Raw genomic sequence first — 16932 nt, 5'->3', positions numbered from 1 at the left:
TTTATCATTTATAAGGAGAATTTACAACACAGTACAGTACAGTACAGTGTCAGTGGGTTTTGGACCATTTTTTTTTTTTATTTTAAAGATTTTTAAATACTTTTCCCTTAATAAGTGTCATTATCGTCACAGAAAGGTTTTGTTAATTTTTGTGATTGACTCATGGACAAATTCCCCATATACACAGCAAAAATTGCAATATATGTTTTTCATATTTTAAAAAAAACACATGAAAAACATATGCTTATCCTTTGTTTTACATGTGTTTATGACCACCATGAAAAACATATCAAATTTATGCGTTTCTGACTGTTGAATTAATTCAGGAAAAACAACGGAGTAATATTCCTAAGGTATTCATAAGTTTTCAATGGTACATGTATTTCTTGTATGAAAAGAATAGGGTTTTCATATGATTATTGAAAACATGGTTTTATGTATTTTTAAAAGCACAAAATCATTTTTACAATACTAGTCCTAACCATATGTTTCCATATGTTTTAAAACATATGAAAACATATGTTGCCATTTTTCCAGTGCATCTTTGTATCAATTGAATGCATATAGTCTTATTGAAAACTCATCAATATGAATGTAATAGTGTTGCCTTTGTTAAGTTCATTTCCTGTGATCTTTTAAGGTCAGTATGCAATTCTCAATCACCATTTCTTATCAATATCAATATTTTAAAAAATGTCTTGAACCCATTACACCCTAATGAAATGAAACATTTTCTCCCTTAATGATAAATTAATGACTGTTGCAGTAACTTGAAGAAATCCCTAAAGTCCCCCGCCATACAAACTTATATACAGAATCAATAAGTCCTGTTAATATTATGCAGGCAACAAATCTATCCAATTTTTATCTAGCATTAAAGCACCACTTCCAGTCCCCTTGGGTGATGTTATTTTCCCTATTAGTTTAAAGTTTCTATTATATTGAATTAGAAATTTATCACTGAAGGCTTCGACGAGATCGTCTTATGTCTTTGTGTCTTTATATGTTGAATCGATCTAGATTTTTTGCTTCAAATTTGCGAGCGTTTTAATTGCTGTGATAATGCCGTATTTTGTAATTTAAATGAAATAAGGATTTATGGTAATCTGATTCTGAGTCGTATATTTTTACTCCGTTGATCCAAGCATTAAATTCTTGGTACTCATGACAAGGCATCGTCAAGTAACAAATTAGATTTCATGATCAAATTAAATTGCTAATAGTCTTGTAGAATGAAAAGTTAAAAAAGAAGACGAAACGCGTATAAGTGTTTAAAACATAAGCATGGGCATCCCTGTTTCTTTCCAAATTGTATTTGCAACTGTAATTGCTACGGAAGCATGAATTTGCCTCAAGTTGCTTGAAATCGAGGATAAACATAGTTTGACGTTCTTTATATTATTGTCAAAAACTGCAATGATCTACTACTTGTTGTATAATTATCTTTTACTTGGCGTTTTTATGTACTCGAGATAGAGACTTCCGTATATGTATGCTGTCTGATATCAGAACTGGATAAAACAGTATAAGTACTGAATACTTAGTATGAACACTATTTTATCACTGATTAATATATGCGTCAAAAAGGTATTGATTATTGTAAATGATCAGAGACATAGACAATAGTAAGTACACTTTTCACTATAACCAAAACTTTTAACTTTAAAATTTCACCAAATACTATTACCTTAATATCAATTGAAAACGTTATATAAGGATCATTCAATGGTAAAAAAGTATTATTTTTGAAAAAGGTGACAGACGCATTTTCTCGTTTGTTCTTAGTTTTAGTGGAGTCCAAGCTGCTCATTTATTTTTGTTACTTTGTATGTGTTATTCTTGTTACTTTATGTTTTTTGTCGTGTATGTCTGTTTTCCATGTCTGGTCTTTGTCCATGGATTACATTCTTTTGATTTCCGCTAGAATATTGGTTCCCTTGATTACTCTTTCATTCCAAATCCGATTTAAATTTTATTAGCTGAACTGTGTGATCACTGTGCTATGTTTCGCATTCAATTATTTCATTGGTTCAACAAGTAAGCTATCCAATTATTCAATACATAAAAATTATTCATATTCTGGACACCAATGCCCGTAATGGATCCTTGAATTTCACGATTGCTATCACTATTGTCCAATGAAATGCGATCTTGTAAGCTCCATTTGTTACGTTGGCATGGTTAAGCATCATGGGTAAGCGAGCCCAATAACGACGGCGTCGGAATAACCCGGATGTCTGAAGGTATGTATCTGTGAGCTGAAGGTTTAGTTGACTCGAAAGTCTATGAAAGTATACAATTATTATCAGACGCTGCTACATGTTTGTGAAATGTCAACACTTGCAATATGTTATATCAAAACGTGGTTAAGTAAGTCTGTTAGAATCAAACAGAATCTGAGACATTGTCAGAGAATTCTTAACGATCTCACTAAGTAATGCCAGTACATTTTTTAAGTATGTCTATGTAAGAATTAAACAGGAAAAATACATGGTTGATAAAATCTTAACACTGTCACTATGCAATGCCAGTTAATGTTTTTATGGCAAACCTAGAAAATGAAGAAATAATATATTGTCAAATGTAATAAACCAATTTCTAAACAGTATTCTTACCCTTTGTCAGAGTTTGGAGCCTCTAGATTGAAAAGGTCAAAGGTTATTTTGATCCTGCCTCGTTCGGAGGCTTGAAAGAAATACACACAATCGAGTTCATTTTGATACTTTTCTGGAAACTGAGGCGACATGAAGGTTCCTTTTGTAGAAGACGGGGATGTAAAAGTTTGGTGACACATATTCGTTGGTCCTTCTGAAAAAAAAAGAAACCAATAAAAGACTTTTTTATCTTATAAAGTCCTATGAAAGAAGAATTGTTAATTTAGAAGATAAATCTATATTTACGTTAAACAATCCTGTTGAAACGGACATTCGAAGGCGTTTAACACATATGCAATTAGTATCTTAAAGTGGAGAAATCGATCATGTAATTTGTTTATAGATAAGCATGCATGTGCGTATATTCCTTTCTGGATAGGGATTCAAAATACAGCTGAGACACAAAATCAGAAGTTATGTAGAGATACATATACATGTATGAGCCGAAGAAAAAAGTGTCAAAGGAAAATCAAGGGAACCAGGATTCGAACGGTAATCAAAAGAATATTATCCTAATGATAGCGACTAGACAGTGAAAATAGATATACACAACAAAGAACATAAATGACAAATAAAAATAACACAGTAAAAAAAACTAAAGTATATGAGCAAATCGGACTCCATAAAAACTAAGAGCCCGTGCAGGTCCGGGTGTTAAAAGAATAGGCCTGCAGCAGCTTGTCGTAAAAGGCGACTAAATCGTGCTCAGAACCCTAGCTGGGGGCTAGGGCGCTCTGCCCACAGAGCAACTGGGTTGTGTGCCCCAGGTGGTGGAATGGGGTACCCCTGGCGTGTTACATGCTGGAGTTGTCGGGCTATAATACGGAAAACCTGACCGCAAACCATAGTGGTGCACCGTGTTGGGAAAGAAGCCACGTTCCTCGCACGTTAAAGAATCCTACTGTGGTGTTCTCCCGGAGTAGGAACCATAGGGCTCCGCCATAGGAGGCTAAATTGCCCGACCCTACCCACCTCTCCCTATTTCCAGTGGCAGTCAAAATTTGTCGACCCAATTGTCCTTGTGTCCCATCCCTTTTTTTCATTTCATCATCATTTCATGTTCATTTTATCATCAATTTCATGTTCATCGTCTGAATATAGCTGAAATATTGCTGCTCGGACGTTAAACCCCAACAAACAAGCAAAAACAAATACAAACTAAGAGCATGGTCCAGGTGTACCAATAGGGTACAGATGCGATTACTTCTAACCTCTCTTCGATCCTGTCAGGGTTTGCTGTCATAGAACAGTTCCAATCTGTCAGTAACTGTCCAGACCCGTAACACACCTTGTCAGACTCTGTCAGGACTTGAGACAATCTTTACCATAAACTGTCCTGGGTCTTGACACTGCTCTGTCAGGAACTGTTCTACTTAGAACAGTTTCTATTACTGAAGAGTTTCTAACGAGAACAGTTCCTGACAGATTATAATACTACTCTTCTAAATTACATCATTTGGAACTGTTTTGGTTTACCAGAAGACACGTATCCTAATGCCAGTGGTAAAGGTTCACCGAATTTCAGTTTATCTGAGACAGAGGATCGATAATTTACGAGAAGGCGGAACATCAAATGTGGAAATTGCCAAGATTTTAGCAGATTCTGAGAGTATCTATTTCAAGAGAGGCTATTGGGCAATTTTATCACCCATAACGTTCTCATGTCCATGGCCATTCCAGATTCGTTACTTCGAAAATGGCGAGGAACTTGTTCGTGTCATGGTGTAACGATTTTTTGCTACTTCGTCGAGCGCTCTCTTTCCTAATTTCCGCCATCGTTTATACGTACTATGAAGTCGCAAAGCGAAAACGGTATAACTTCTGCGTTTACAGTGTACATGTACGTAACTGCGCTTATATAAATATTTGAAATAAAACGACTATTTTAATCTGAATTGCTTTTTCTAAATCACGACACACAGACACGATCGTCTTTTTTGATCAGTTTTCATTTTTTTTTATCAAACTTCCTGTTCTAAATGACGTCACGCAGAATATAGATTTAGTGTCAGGAACTGGGGTCTGACAGTTTAGAGCAGCTTTCGTATTTCTTTGTCTCGACCCAGAACAGTTTCTGTCAGGATCTGTAAGGGAATAGGACAAAGTGTGTCATGACCCAGGACAACCTCTGTCAGACCCTGTCAGGATTTCTGTTCTAACCGCTGTCATAGAACAGTTTTCTTGACAGATTCTGACAGATTTTAAGAGAGGTTAGAGGGTGATCGTATCTGTAAGTGTCCGTTGCTTTTCGATAATCAGGACAACATAAACACGGCGAAAGAAAAAGAAGCTGTAAATTTAAGTCGAATTAAAAAGCCAAAACTGCCTGTTCGTGCTTGTTTCTCGTTAATACTTCCTTGTATAATATGTTTTCTGTATTTTTTAACCATGGGTGTTCTGTTTTAAATTAAGTAATGTACCAAGTATACTAGGCACCGTTATTATTCATCAATTACAAACCAGCGAATTCATGGCACATTAATTTTGAAAAGAACATTTTAGTGCGATTATACAGAGAGATCAACTAACTTAGAATATTAACGGTCTGGGAGATTTCAGTTACGCATAAGCGAGAGCTAGATTGATGGGACGTACAGACAAATACACTTGGCGTGCAATGCAATGGTTTGATAGAAAATGGACGGAATTGGAAAGCAGAAACTACCAAGAGATTAATAGAGAACAGACAATAAAATTAGAACTTCTACTTAGAATCACTTTCAATGCTTAGTGTTTAGTGCTATGGAGGTGTGGAAAATTAACGACCTGATAAAGCAGAAGCTAGAGAGAGATTAATAACACATAGACTACTTACAAGCACTTACAGACCGAAGTGGTTAATGCATTGCTTTTTTAAATTGACATTTATTGCACAACAAGGAAACTAATCGACAATTGATGTTTTTCGGAATCCTTATAATGAAATGCCTGAAAGTTTTCTGGCTTTATACGCCTTTGAAGATCTTATTAAATTCGAAGTGCGAAAAAACGTGAAATAAAATTGGTATTTTGGTCAAATGGGAACTCTATTGTTACATTACATGAACAATCATAACCGAAAGTGAATGGCTTAGCTATCTAAGGTCATAAGAAAAAGACGAAGACAAAAACAAAACACAAAAAATTCAGGGACATCAAGGACAATCAATACGCTATAAACTGAAAGCAAACACATATTTATCTAAAACGAGGCTGAAATAAGTCATTTGAATAGCACTATGTCAATGAAGTGGCAATAAATATAAATTTTTACTATTAGTAGTGACGGATTCAGAAAGGTGCAGAGGGGTGTTCCACCATCTTCTTAAAATTTGGAAATATTTTTTAGCATGAAAGCTCGATTTTTTCTTTCCTCGTTACCCCAGACTTGACTTTTTTAAAGCAACTCGGCAGGTGTTTCTAGGAAAGCAGAGGACGCTTACCCTACCGGTGCACCTGGTCCATGCTCCCAGTTTTTAGTGGAGTCCGAGTTGCTCATTTGCTTTTGTTACTTTATATGTATGATTTTAGTTACTTTATGTTCTTTGTTGTGTATGTCTGTTTTCCATGTCTGGTCTTTGTCCCTGGATTGAATTCTTCTGATTACCGCTATAACCTTGGTTCCCTTGATTACTCTTTCACAAATTCTACCCCTCCCTTAATGTTTTTGCTTAGCTTGGTTCTGCACTTAATTTTATTTACACCACTAACCTGAAATTCTCTGATTCATAATATCAGCATGACAATACTTTGGTTTTTTTTGTTTTTGTTTTTTTTTAGTTTTTTTTATGCAAGACGCCAAAAGGAGAACTTCTGTATTTACGATTTTGGATATCTGTATTTACACATTAAAATTATTAATGATTCCATTACACCTGTGACTAAACATTTATTGATTTATATTATAAATAAAACATCTGTTTTGATAGACTTACTTAATTTAGTAAATTTGAAAAAAAAAATGTCTTTGTCAGTCATGTTTTACATTCATGTTGAACTTCGAGACAAACTTTTACGTCATGCAGTATATAACTGCATTCCAAATATAGTGAAAACAAAATAGTTAAAGATCATTATACCCAACATAAATACTATAATTTGTAACTTGATATTCAACTTAATTGTGTTTAAATAACACTATAACAATTAAGTTGAAAACTATAGCACTTTCCGTATATCCGTTAGACCCTTCATTTCGTGCATTATAAAGCTAGGACATCGTTGCTTCTAGGAGATCATTCGACTATCTTTGTGGATATAAACCACTAAAATCCCCAATAATCTTTCGTAACAGAGTGTTAGCCAATTATTTGCATGATACGAGTGACGCTGACCATCAGCTGACTTTTCCAGTACTTGGTTTCATTTTCGTTTTCGTGCAAACATATACACTCAATACTGTTAGGCCCGGTTTGCACTCATGTGTGGTATTTGTAATACATGACGGACTAAAAGGTTTCTTATCGCCCTTGCCTATCATTTGGGGTCTATCACGGACGGTGTAAAGCATTGAAGCGTTAACGTAGTGCCCGGGCATAGTCATACTCGTGAATGTGTATTCCGGGAAATTAGTTGTCTTGTGACCTCGTTCATTCATTAAATTCATTAAATGCATTTTCACGTGATTTAATGTCGATCTGTGACCTTGTGATCCAATTTGTATTCTGCACGCTAAACACTTTCCAGTGCATGTAAGATAGATAGGTAAGTCAACTTAGTAGAGCATGCCAGTCAATTGATGAGAACTCTCGGAGGCCGAAAAAATAATGTTATGTTTCCGATCACCATTCTAAAATTTTGTGTGGTCGGTAGGTAGGGATTTTTTTATATTTAATTTTTTTAAATGAAATAATTTATAGTGACACCAAACTCAGAATACAATGAAGACCAGATATGCATAGACTAAACATGTAATAGACTTAGTCCACGGCCTAATCCCTTATGGGATATTTTTTGTTTTGACGGTGGTGGTGGTCAAAACAAAAAATATCTCAAATGCCGAATCCCAAAAGGGTTTATCCACGACCAAAAGCACACTTAAGCCATGCGTGTTTATATTAACAACCAGTATTTCTCGTTGTTTTTCCATCTAGGATAGAGAAAAACATCTGTCATTGGCTTTATTTTCTTCTTTTTTCTGAAAGACAACCGGCAGATTTTTTAATTATTCTTTTTTAAATCACATATAAAAGCATTTTAGTAATGGGTCTGAAGGAGGGTCAGTCGGGTGACCGGAGGCATTTTTTAGGCCTAAACGGATGGTCTATTTATTACTCCAGCAGTGCTAGAGGTTGTCTGGCAAGCTATATTCTTACTTTGGTTGGGGTATGGAGGAATTCCAGTCTAATACATTGTAATAGTAGTAGTCTGTATATAAAATTATACAAATAATATGAGGTTTGAGTTTTTGGTTTTGAAAAGCGATTCTGAGATCGATTTTTTCAAATTTATTAAATATTTTTAATGGAAATATGCTCATAAAGCAGTCCAGCAGGTAGGTAGATTATTTAAATTGCATTTTTATTAAGAACACAATTTGAATATGGTCCATATTTTTCACATTTTCCTGCATGGAGGAAAAACTTGGAGTCCAAGGTTAGATAGGACCTTCCTTTTACAAATCTTTTAGGAGTTTATGTTCCATACACGTACGCGTATATCATGTATATGAATTTTTCGACGTTTTGTTGCAAAACACATGGCATTGAATCTGTTAAGTTGTGGTAGTCCAATTAGCTGCCCATTATGTACACGTATAAGTCAATATACATGTAAGTACATTCCCGCGGAGCTCCAACGGTTTTTAGTTTTGCTATATATGTATATGTCAGACTGCATGTACTGACAACTCTCAATATGATTTTTAATTTAACCATTTTTAGTTTTTGACTTCGTGCCAATAAAGTAAAGTTTATACATTTACATAAAAATATGATTTTAGTCATCTTCATACTTAAACATTGTACATGTAGATATTACTAATTTTTCAGATGTTTACTATATAAAATCTTTCATAGTACTTAGGGTTTAATTACAATTTTTGTTTAATTTCCGATTTATAGAAAATTATGACATTATGACTTTATGTACATGTTATTGTATGTAAATAGTTATGAACTGTACAAGTACCACGGGCCCGTCTAGCCTACATTTTTTTAATCAAGTATGTTTTATACATGTACAAAAGTACATAAAGGATTAACTGGCTTTTGAAATCAAAACACTTAAATACATGTATAAACACGAACAAAATCTTAACTTGACAAACCTGTTGATTATTTTTCAGATTTCTGTATATATGTCCATACATTTGTATTACTCAAGATTCTCCCTCAGTATTTTTTCTCCATTGGCATGATTGGAAATGGTAAAATTTGATTTTCAACATTTGAGCTTTAGCATAATAAGTGGAAAAATAGATTAGGAATTATAAATGAGGTTGTAATATTCTGGGATCATTTTATTGTGAAATTGTACACACATGTGCATGTAAGTTAAAATACTTACAAGACAAAACGTATGTATGTTAAAATTTCTCTCTTCGGGCAATACCAGTTTGCGTCCATATTTGCCCCTCGGGCAATGCCAGTCTGTGTCCACACTTGTTATTTGTAAAGAAATTACAAACTTTGAAAGACAGAAGTACATATAACGATGGATGCTGAAATCTACTTTTATGTTATCTAAGCACCACTAATCAATTACTTTGATTGATGGCTTCGTCAATATTATCTATATATTGTATTCTGTTTCCGCAGTATATGCAAATATTTTGCCTTGTCAATGCCTAAGAATATCGTTTTGATCCAGGAGATCGTGAGCTTGAATTTCTTCTCCCTGTAAAGCCAGACAGAATTTATATGGAAAGTTACCTAACATTTCCCAAACGTCTGACAGCATTTTTATCACAATTTAGAAACGACAGGCAAACGTGATATTTAAGCTTTTTCGAAAATATTATAACACAAAAAAGGTAGAAACTTTGTCATTAATAAAGCAATTTTGAGTTATCATAGGCATCACGCTATACAATACGCATAAATTATCTTCAGAACTGCAAAATATTTACCAAAACCACTATTACGATATGAAATACCGAAGCAATTATTTCAATAATAATAGAATGCACTTCGTCATTGAGTTATCCAGGAATAGCTATGAGAAACAATCATGCACATACATTTCTGTATTAAAATTACGAATCGAACGCAATCAAGCACATAATTTAAATGATGGTGAATTATGAACTATATCCCAATCGAAGGTATCTTATACATGAAACATTTCAGTCATGATGTAATACATATTTCCAGACCCAGGACAAGAGATTAGGAAATGGGGTTCGAAAAATAAATGGGTTTCCAGGCTGCTTTTTTTTTGGGGGGGGGGGGGTAGGGGGGACTTCAAATTTAATCAACCAAATTTAGTCCAAACCACATAGACCAGAACAACATTAGTAAAAGTTGTTACTTATACTGTATAGTGTTCAATTTTATATTCACTTTGGTGCCAAGATTACTACTAGAAAATACTACACATGAAAATCAATGACGGCATACATATGTATGATAGAGTTTTTTTATGTTTTGTTTAACACTTGTTTATCATATAATGTTTAGGGCCAACATTAAATACATATGATACAAAACAGCATATGGTATATCTTTTCCCGTATAAAATAGTGATTTTCATATGATTTTGAAAATAAATGTGTTCATATGTTTTGTTTGCACAAAAACATACATTCGTATACATACGCGTAGCTGAGGCCAAATTGAAGTGTAGGCAAACTTACGGCAGGGGGTCTTGGGGCCGCTTAAGGCCCCCAGCAGGTCCAGGGCGGAGATAGCGTTTTAGAACATCATTTATGCCTCTCCTGGATGTTGTTTATCTCAACAACAAAAAATGGCAAAATTAAGTGCAGGCAAAAAGCTTTTTTGCCCAACGGCAGCTACGCGCCTGGTATAACAGTCTAACATATTCCCCACATGTTGAAAAGAAAGTCTGTGTAATGGTAATCATCTAATCTTTATTTTTTCATCGTGTAAATATAAGTTACTACATTGTTTAAAATCTTAAACATGGATCATATATTGCTATATTGAAATAAAGTTAAATATTTATTCAATAGACCCTCTTGTGGTAAGTTGATGAGCATGCTCAATATACACGTCCGCGGGGTAAGGCTTGGGTGGAACAAATGAATTTTCCTCGCGGAAATGAATAATGCGCATGCTCTGCGTATGCTTATCGACTATCCCACAGTTAGCACAAAAGGGGTCAATAGGTAATCATTGCTTTAGTATAATGTATTTACAGAAATTAACAGCCTTAAAGTCACAATTTATTTCCTTTAGTTCTTATGTTCACTGCATGTTTGAATCATGTCGTTCTTGGGTGAAAAAACAGAGGACGCTTACCCTACCGGTGCACCTGGTCCATGCTCCCAGTTTTTAGTGGAGTCCGAGTTGCTCATTTGCTTTTGTTACTTTGTATGTATGATTTTAGTTACTTGATGTTCTTTGTTGTGTATGTCTGTTTTCCATGTCTGGTCTTTGTCTGTGGATTGCATTCTTTTGATTACCGCTATAACCTTGGTTCCCTTGATCACTCTTTTATACCAAAAGCCGAAGTTAAATTGCAATGTAAAAGTACTGATTGAATGATCCTATTATAACCAGTAGTTTCTAATCTCTAAATGTCTTCTTAATCGTCTTTAAATGATATTTTGCTTCATCAAATGGATGCCATAACCCATCATTGACATAAAATTTTAATTTTCTGCGGAAGCCCTTCGAAATTGTAGGAACACTCGATTTGTCGACGTAACTCTAATAGCATCCATTCTTCATTAATAGTTCTTTTAACTTCTAAAATCAATGAAGAAATTAAGTATCTTGAAAAGTTAATTAAGTTTTCATTCCTTTCCTGAATTATTTTGGCCTAACTCAATTTTTCTGTCAAGACTCATGAAAGATTTAGCAGGAATCGTTTAATAAATTACTTCATCTCGCAGAGATGAAGTGGGATATTTGTAACAGTTGTAGTACGTCGGCAAATGTCATTTTGACAATGCATTACCCAAAGAAAGCAATTTTGGGTAGTGTTTTGTAAGTAAAAACAAAATAGTTATAATTTAACTCCAATACAGCCTATTTTCCAGCAATCACACAGTACAGTGCAAAAATGACTTTCGGAACGCAATATAGCAGTATATACCTCATTTCCGGATGAAAAGATTAGGTAGTTTATTCAGAAGAACACGAACATCAAAATCAGCCGCCATGCTATTCCCTTTGCTTATATAACAAAAAAGAATATATGAAATATTGAAGATTATTTACATAACAATCATTTCATCGGTAAAAACTTAATTTTTTTCTTTGTGGAGAGCAATACAAAATCAGGCCAGAAAACTTCTCATATCGCACCAATCGACTATTTCCGCATTAATTTTAGGCAATACAGTATTTGGTTCGAATCCATATTACTTGGTAAGAGATATATAAAAATAGAGAATTTCTAAAATTATATTATATTCGCTTCGCTTCTGATATGTAATATTACTGAATGAAACACTGTTTACAATAAAATAAAAAGAAAACTTAAAAAATACAGTTAATGAAAGGTTTGTTTGTATTAAAGAGTAATCGAGGGAACCAAGGTTATAATGGTAATCAAAAGAATGCAATCCAGGGACAAAGACCAGATATGGAAAACAGACATACACAACAAAGAACATCAAGTAACTAAAATCATACATACAAAGTAATAAAAGCAAATGAGCAACTCGGACTCCACTAAAAACTGGGATCATGGACCAGGTACACCGGTAGGGTAAGCATCCTCTGCGTTTCTAGAAACACCCGCCGAGTTGCTAATAAAAAGTCAAGTCCGGGATAGACAAACGAGGAAAGGAAAACTATGACCCGTTGAATATTAAAATCAACAATTTTGATCACTAAGTGTGTGACAAAAGTTGAATTTAGATAAAGCTAGACAAGAGCAGAGTACTTTTGTAAGTACAAGTTAGACAAAAGTACAACGAGTATTAATATGTTCAGACAACTTATTGATGCGACTAAGATGTACAACTTTACCATGTATCTTGACTTTAGGGACCACATGAACAAGTATACTGACCTAAGATTTCCTTCTGAACACCTCATTTTTATCTTACGCAATCCTGGATTACAGATTGGTTATTAGATATCTGCAACATTTGCTGGCTATATGCTTGTTGGACCGTACCGATGTCGAATGTCGAAAAACTGTTTATGTTATTTTATGTACATTTTTTTCTATAATTAACGGGAAGTTCTTCTTTTAATACAAAAAACATATTATCCCGCCCAAAATTCAACGTCCATCCCCTTTCGTTGGTGATGCATTTATTAGCTACCGGAAGACATGTTCTACTCACTTGAAAGTTTCAATGAAGTAACATGAATTTTCTGTATTTACCAGTCTATTTCGCTTTGTTTAAATTTGACTATTGTGATATTTTTTTTTCGATATTTCGACATACTGCTGTGTTAACAATTTCAAATGTTCGCATTTATAACACATTTTTGTAAGCATTTATTAATTCTAGTTGATGAACTTCATAGAAATTAGTCCGGATACTGAACCGTTTCAAATGATCAGTTCCTTTCTTAGGCATTAGGCATCACTGTACTGTTTTACAGACTTTTTCTGCTTTATTTATTTCTTATAACACAACACTTTTGTATTTATTCTACTCTTTTTTAATATACCTGTCTTTAGTCTGCTATAAGTACATAAATGTGGTGCTGTTTCACACCTTAAATCTGGTCAACAAAGTTTATAACGATACTTATCCCTTATTGATGAAGCCAATGTTTTCTTTCCTAGCGAACAGGTCTGATACAACTATCTCTTTTTTGTTGTGTTTTTTTTTTAAATATATCTTTTACAATAAGCGTTATTTCAATGACTTAGGTACATATAACATCATGGTTTCACATAATCTTTGACTCAAATTCGATTGAAGGTATAAGTAATTCCTTTAAAGAGGTATCTTACAATTTCTAAATATGCTTTATTTCCTTGAACATAAATAAGGAAAAAAAGAACAGACTGTGAATAGTAGTTTTACTTGTCAACATAATAGTTCTTTAAATAATATTGTACGTGAAATTTGAATTATTCTTTAATCTAATTTCCACCCATGAAGTTCTTTATTTGAAACTAATTTGCAGTATATAATCGTAAATGGTAAACAAATAGGATCAAGTCTATATAGGCAGAATAATCATACTTTATTTGGCCATGATTCAAGTTAGATAGCCATATGACCAGCCATTGTCTTCACCAAAAACTGATCGATATTTTGGAAGGTCTTTGTCGATATCGTACACGTTTCTAGTAAATTTAAACGTTTTCAGACATCATGAATAAACTGGAATTGTTGTTTTGACACTGAGTAGAACTCTTCAGGGATTCTCTGGATTCTCTGTTGAAATTACGTATCGTGAACCCTAATGATGTGTGTGATTTAATCATCTAAAGAATGGCTCTCTTCATTTCCTGACTAATTCCTTCCTCGACAAAGCTATTAGGTAAAGTGTCAACAGAGCCCGTTCAATATCCGATTGGGTACTGGTAATGGAAAAGTATTATCCTACCTTCCTCCCCACTATAAGAAATGCAGACGACTAAAAGCCATATTTATTCTATCCCTTACCGCCATAACTGGAGTCGTTACTTAGTAGTAGGAGAAATGAAATCAGTGATGTGTTTGTATCGCATTTAATTTCACTAAAGTCTTTCAAGCTTTCATTTGAAGCAGAATGAAATTAGTCCAAGTTACTTTGATGCGTACATGAGATTGATGTAAAATGCTGTATACAAACGTTCCAATGATTTGAAAGAGTTGTGTCCCTTACCCTAAATATACCTCCTTAAATGTGGCAGAGTAATTACTTAAGAGCTAGCTTTTTTTAAGGTTCAGGCTTATGTTATAAACTCTGCAGAAACACATCAAGAGTCTTTCAAAATATCTTTCATTATAAAAATATTATTACAGCTGTTTTTCAAAAAACTCTTAAAAATCTATTAATTCATTTTTTTTCATTTAAAGTAATTTAGCATCTCTTATTCCTACATATTCTACCACCCATCCTTTAATTCAGGTTTCATATTCTAAAGTATAATAATGTAAATCATTCCGTCTTAATTTCGTATGTTGCATACATGATGAAAATCTGCAACAAGATACATGATTTTCAAAATAAAAGACAATTTTAAAAACTTCTTATTCAATACTTTTTTAAATCGAAAATGAGAGTTTTATTTCAACATTGAAATTAGGTAACCGGACATACATGTACGTGATGCTGGTCCCAGTGACACAAACAAAACGTATTTGTAGCGCACATGTAAGCCTTCTATTTAATTTATTCGTTAGAAAACTTGCTTAATATATAACATGGAGATTTTTTCATTCTAAATTCGTTAATTGGAATTGGCATAACCAGTGAAAGCAGACTGTTTAAGAGTACGTCTGTACTCTAGAGGATACACATTGGATCTCCAAAAAAAAAAAAAAAAAATACAGACTTCAAAAACATTTATGAAAATATTTAATAAAACCCTACATTTCTATTGTAATGTTAATCATATCGGAATTCGAATGTTGCCATCATGATTCTTCTTTGAAATGAGTGATTTACTGATATAATTCATTGGGAATAAAAGTCTGGCCTTACCCGTTAGATTAGATGCTTTCTTCCCAATCTGAGGTAGACAAGAGCAAGTCATTAGAGCCACAACAGCACAGATCAAACGATACACCATGATGGAAGGATCCCATCCATTCTCTGATCAACCAACTTACACGTCATGCATATTCTTCATAAATCTGTAGCAAAGAAAAATGTGTTTAATGGGTAGTCATCAGAAAAATACAACACTCCAGTTTATGTTTAAAATGATTAGAATTCAGGTTCCTACTAAGGAGGATATTAAAATACAACTAGGACCTAAATGTCACTGATTGAAGAAATATGTAAAAAAAAAGCAAAAAAACAAAAAAACAAAAACATTCCATAATAACCAGGGGTCTCGGTCGAGTAAATCTGACAACTCACTCAAGTCGCATCATCGCATCTTTTGCATGCACAAGTTGAAAACTACGACGACAGAAATAAACCTTTTCATTGGTGGAAAGTATAAACTATGTCATTGCATTGTCGTTTATATGATTATTGCGCCCGGTTTGTATCTTCTGCATGTTTAGTGTTTACTCTCTTAGTTTACTTGTACAATGAAACTTTCATAGCGTTTTTAGAATTAACGATATATATTTCATTGTCGTCATCAAACGAATTTCAAATATAACCTACTATTGGTCTGTTACTTTAAATAAACACGCTTTATTAAATACTTTGTATTTCCCATTATGTTGCACATCTGCTTTTCTAGAAAAAAAAGTCCCTATCTCTGAGTCATTTATTGAAGTTTCGATCATTCAAATATTGTGGTGAACGATCTTGACGTAATAAAATCTTCTGAATGCTACAAATTTGTCATAAAAACTGTCAACTACGGCTATGAGAACAAATGGTGTGTCCATCTGGATTATATCTTTCCCATTACGACTGCAGTGTCTATTCATTTCACAGAAAGCGACTTTAAGGCTCCACAGAAATTTTAGACCGATCAAATACATTTAGAAAACTTTCGACTCTTTGGTAAGAATGGAAAACATTAGTGTATTCTTATCAGGACGAAATAACAAAAAAAATGTGGAAATAATTTTTAAACAAGAAAAATCATTGCACCTAATTGACAACCACGAAAATATCAATATTCCTGAATAGCGGTATTAAGTCAAATTGCCATTTTCAGATGCATGCTGGAGGCATATTCCGTACGGTTTTAACAGTTCTCTGTTAATGATGTGCGACGGCGCGTCCATTTTGGCACTAATTGATCAATACTACAGACATTCTATTATATAGAAAGGAAGAGACAAAAAATACAGAACAAGCGTTGGAAAGATCAAAAGATCTCGAAGACTTCAAAGAGAACAAATAATAGGAATGTAATTGAATACTGCAGTATCTGATATACCGATTGTATTGCATAAAAAGATGGCTTGACGATACTGTTTGATATTGAAATATACAATAATCATCAAGATTGAATGGAAAAATGATTAACATCAGTTTTATTAGATATATTATATAATTTATACCAGCTCTCCTCGATGAAAAGGTCATCACTGTTTCCAACCGGAAAACATTCTTAAAATATGCAAAGTCAAGATATTAGA

The 16932-nt window shown here is 33.7% G+C and overlaps 1 protein-coding gene across 12 annotated transcripts in view; it reads right to left on the bottom strand.

Annotated features, from left to right (window-relative positions):
- The window catches only part of LOC148614150 (neuropilin and tolloid-like protein 2), a 42215-nt gene that overhangs the window by 12597 nt on the left and 12686 nt on the right, over positions 1 to 16932 (bottom strand). For 7 of the 12 annotated variants that reach the window (XM_088588014.1, XM_088588007.1, XM_088588015.1 and 4 more), the window contains 2 exons: positions 15365 to 15516; positions 2616 to 2808 (listed from right to left, as the gene is read on the bottom strand). In XM_088588014.1, coding sequence (XP_088444140.1) covers positions 2616 to 2808; positions 15365 to 15452 — 281 coding nt within the window. In that variant the 5' untranslated portion in view covers positions 15453 to 15516. Of the gene's footprint in view, positions 1 to 2615; positions 2809 to 9140; positions 9235 to 10428; positions 10525 to 15364; positions 15517 to 16854; positions 16904 to 16932 lie in introns of those variants that run through there. The other 5 variants (XM_088588009.1, XM_088588011.1, XM_088588010.1 and 2 more) reach the window with 2 other exon arrangements.

This window comes from Perna viridis, chromosome 6 (genome assembly GCF_037379345.1).
Source record: "Perna viridis isolate PV_CMFRI_1.1 ecotype Kerala chromosome 6, ASM3737934v1, whole genome shotgun sequence".
Classification (NCBI taxonomy): domain Eukaryota; kingdom Metazoa; phylum Mollusca; class Bivalvia; order Mytilida; family Mytilidae; genus Perna; species Perna viridis.
This window is presented reverse-complemented; position numbering and strand designations above follow the sequence as displayed.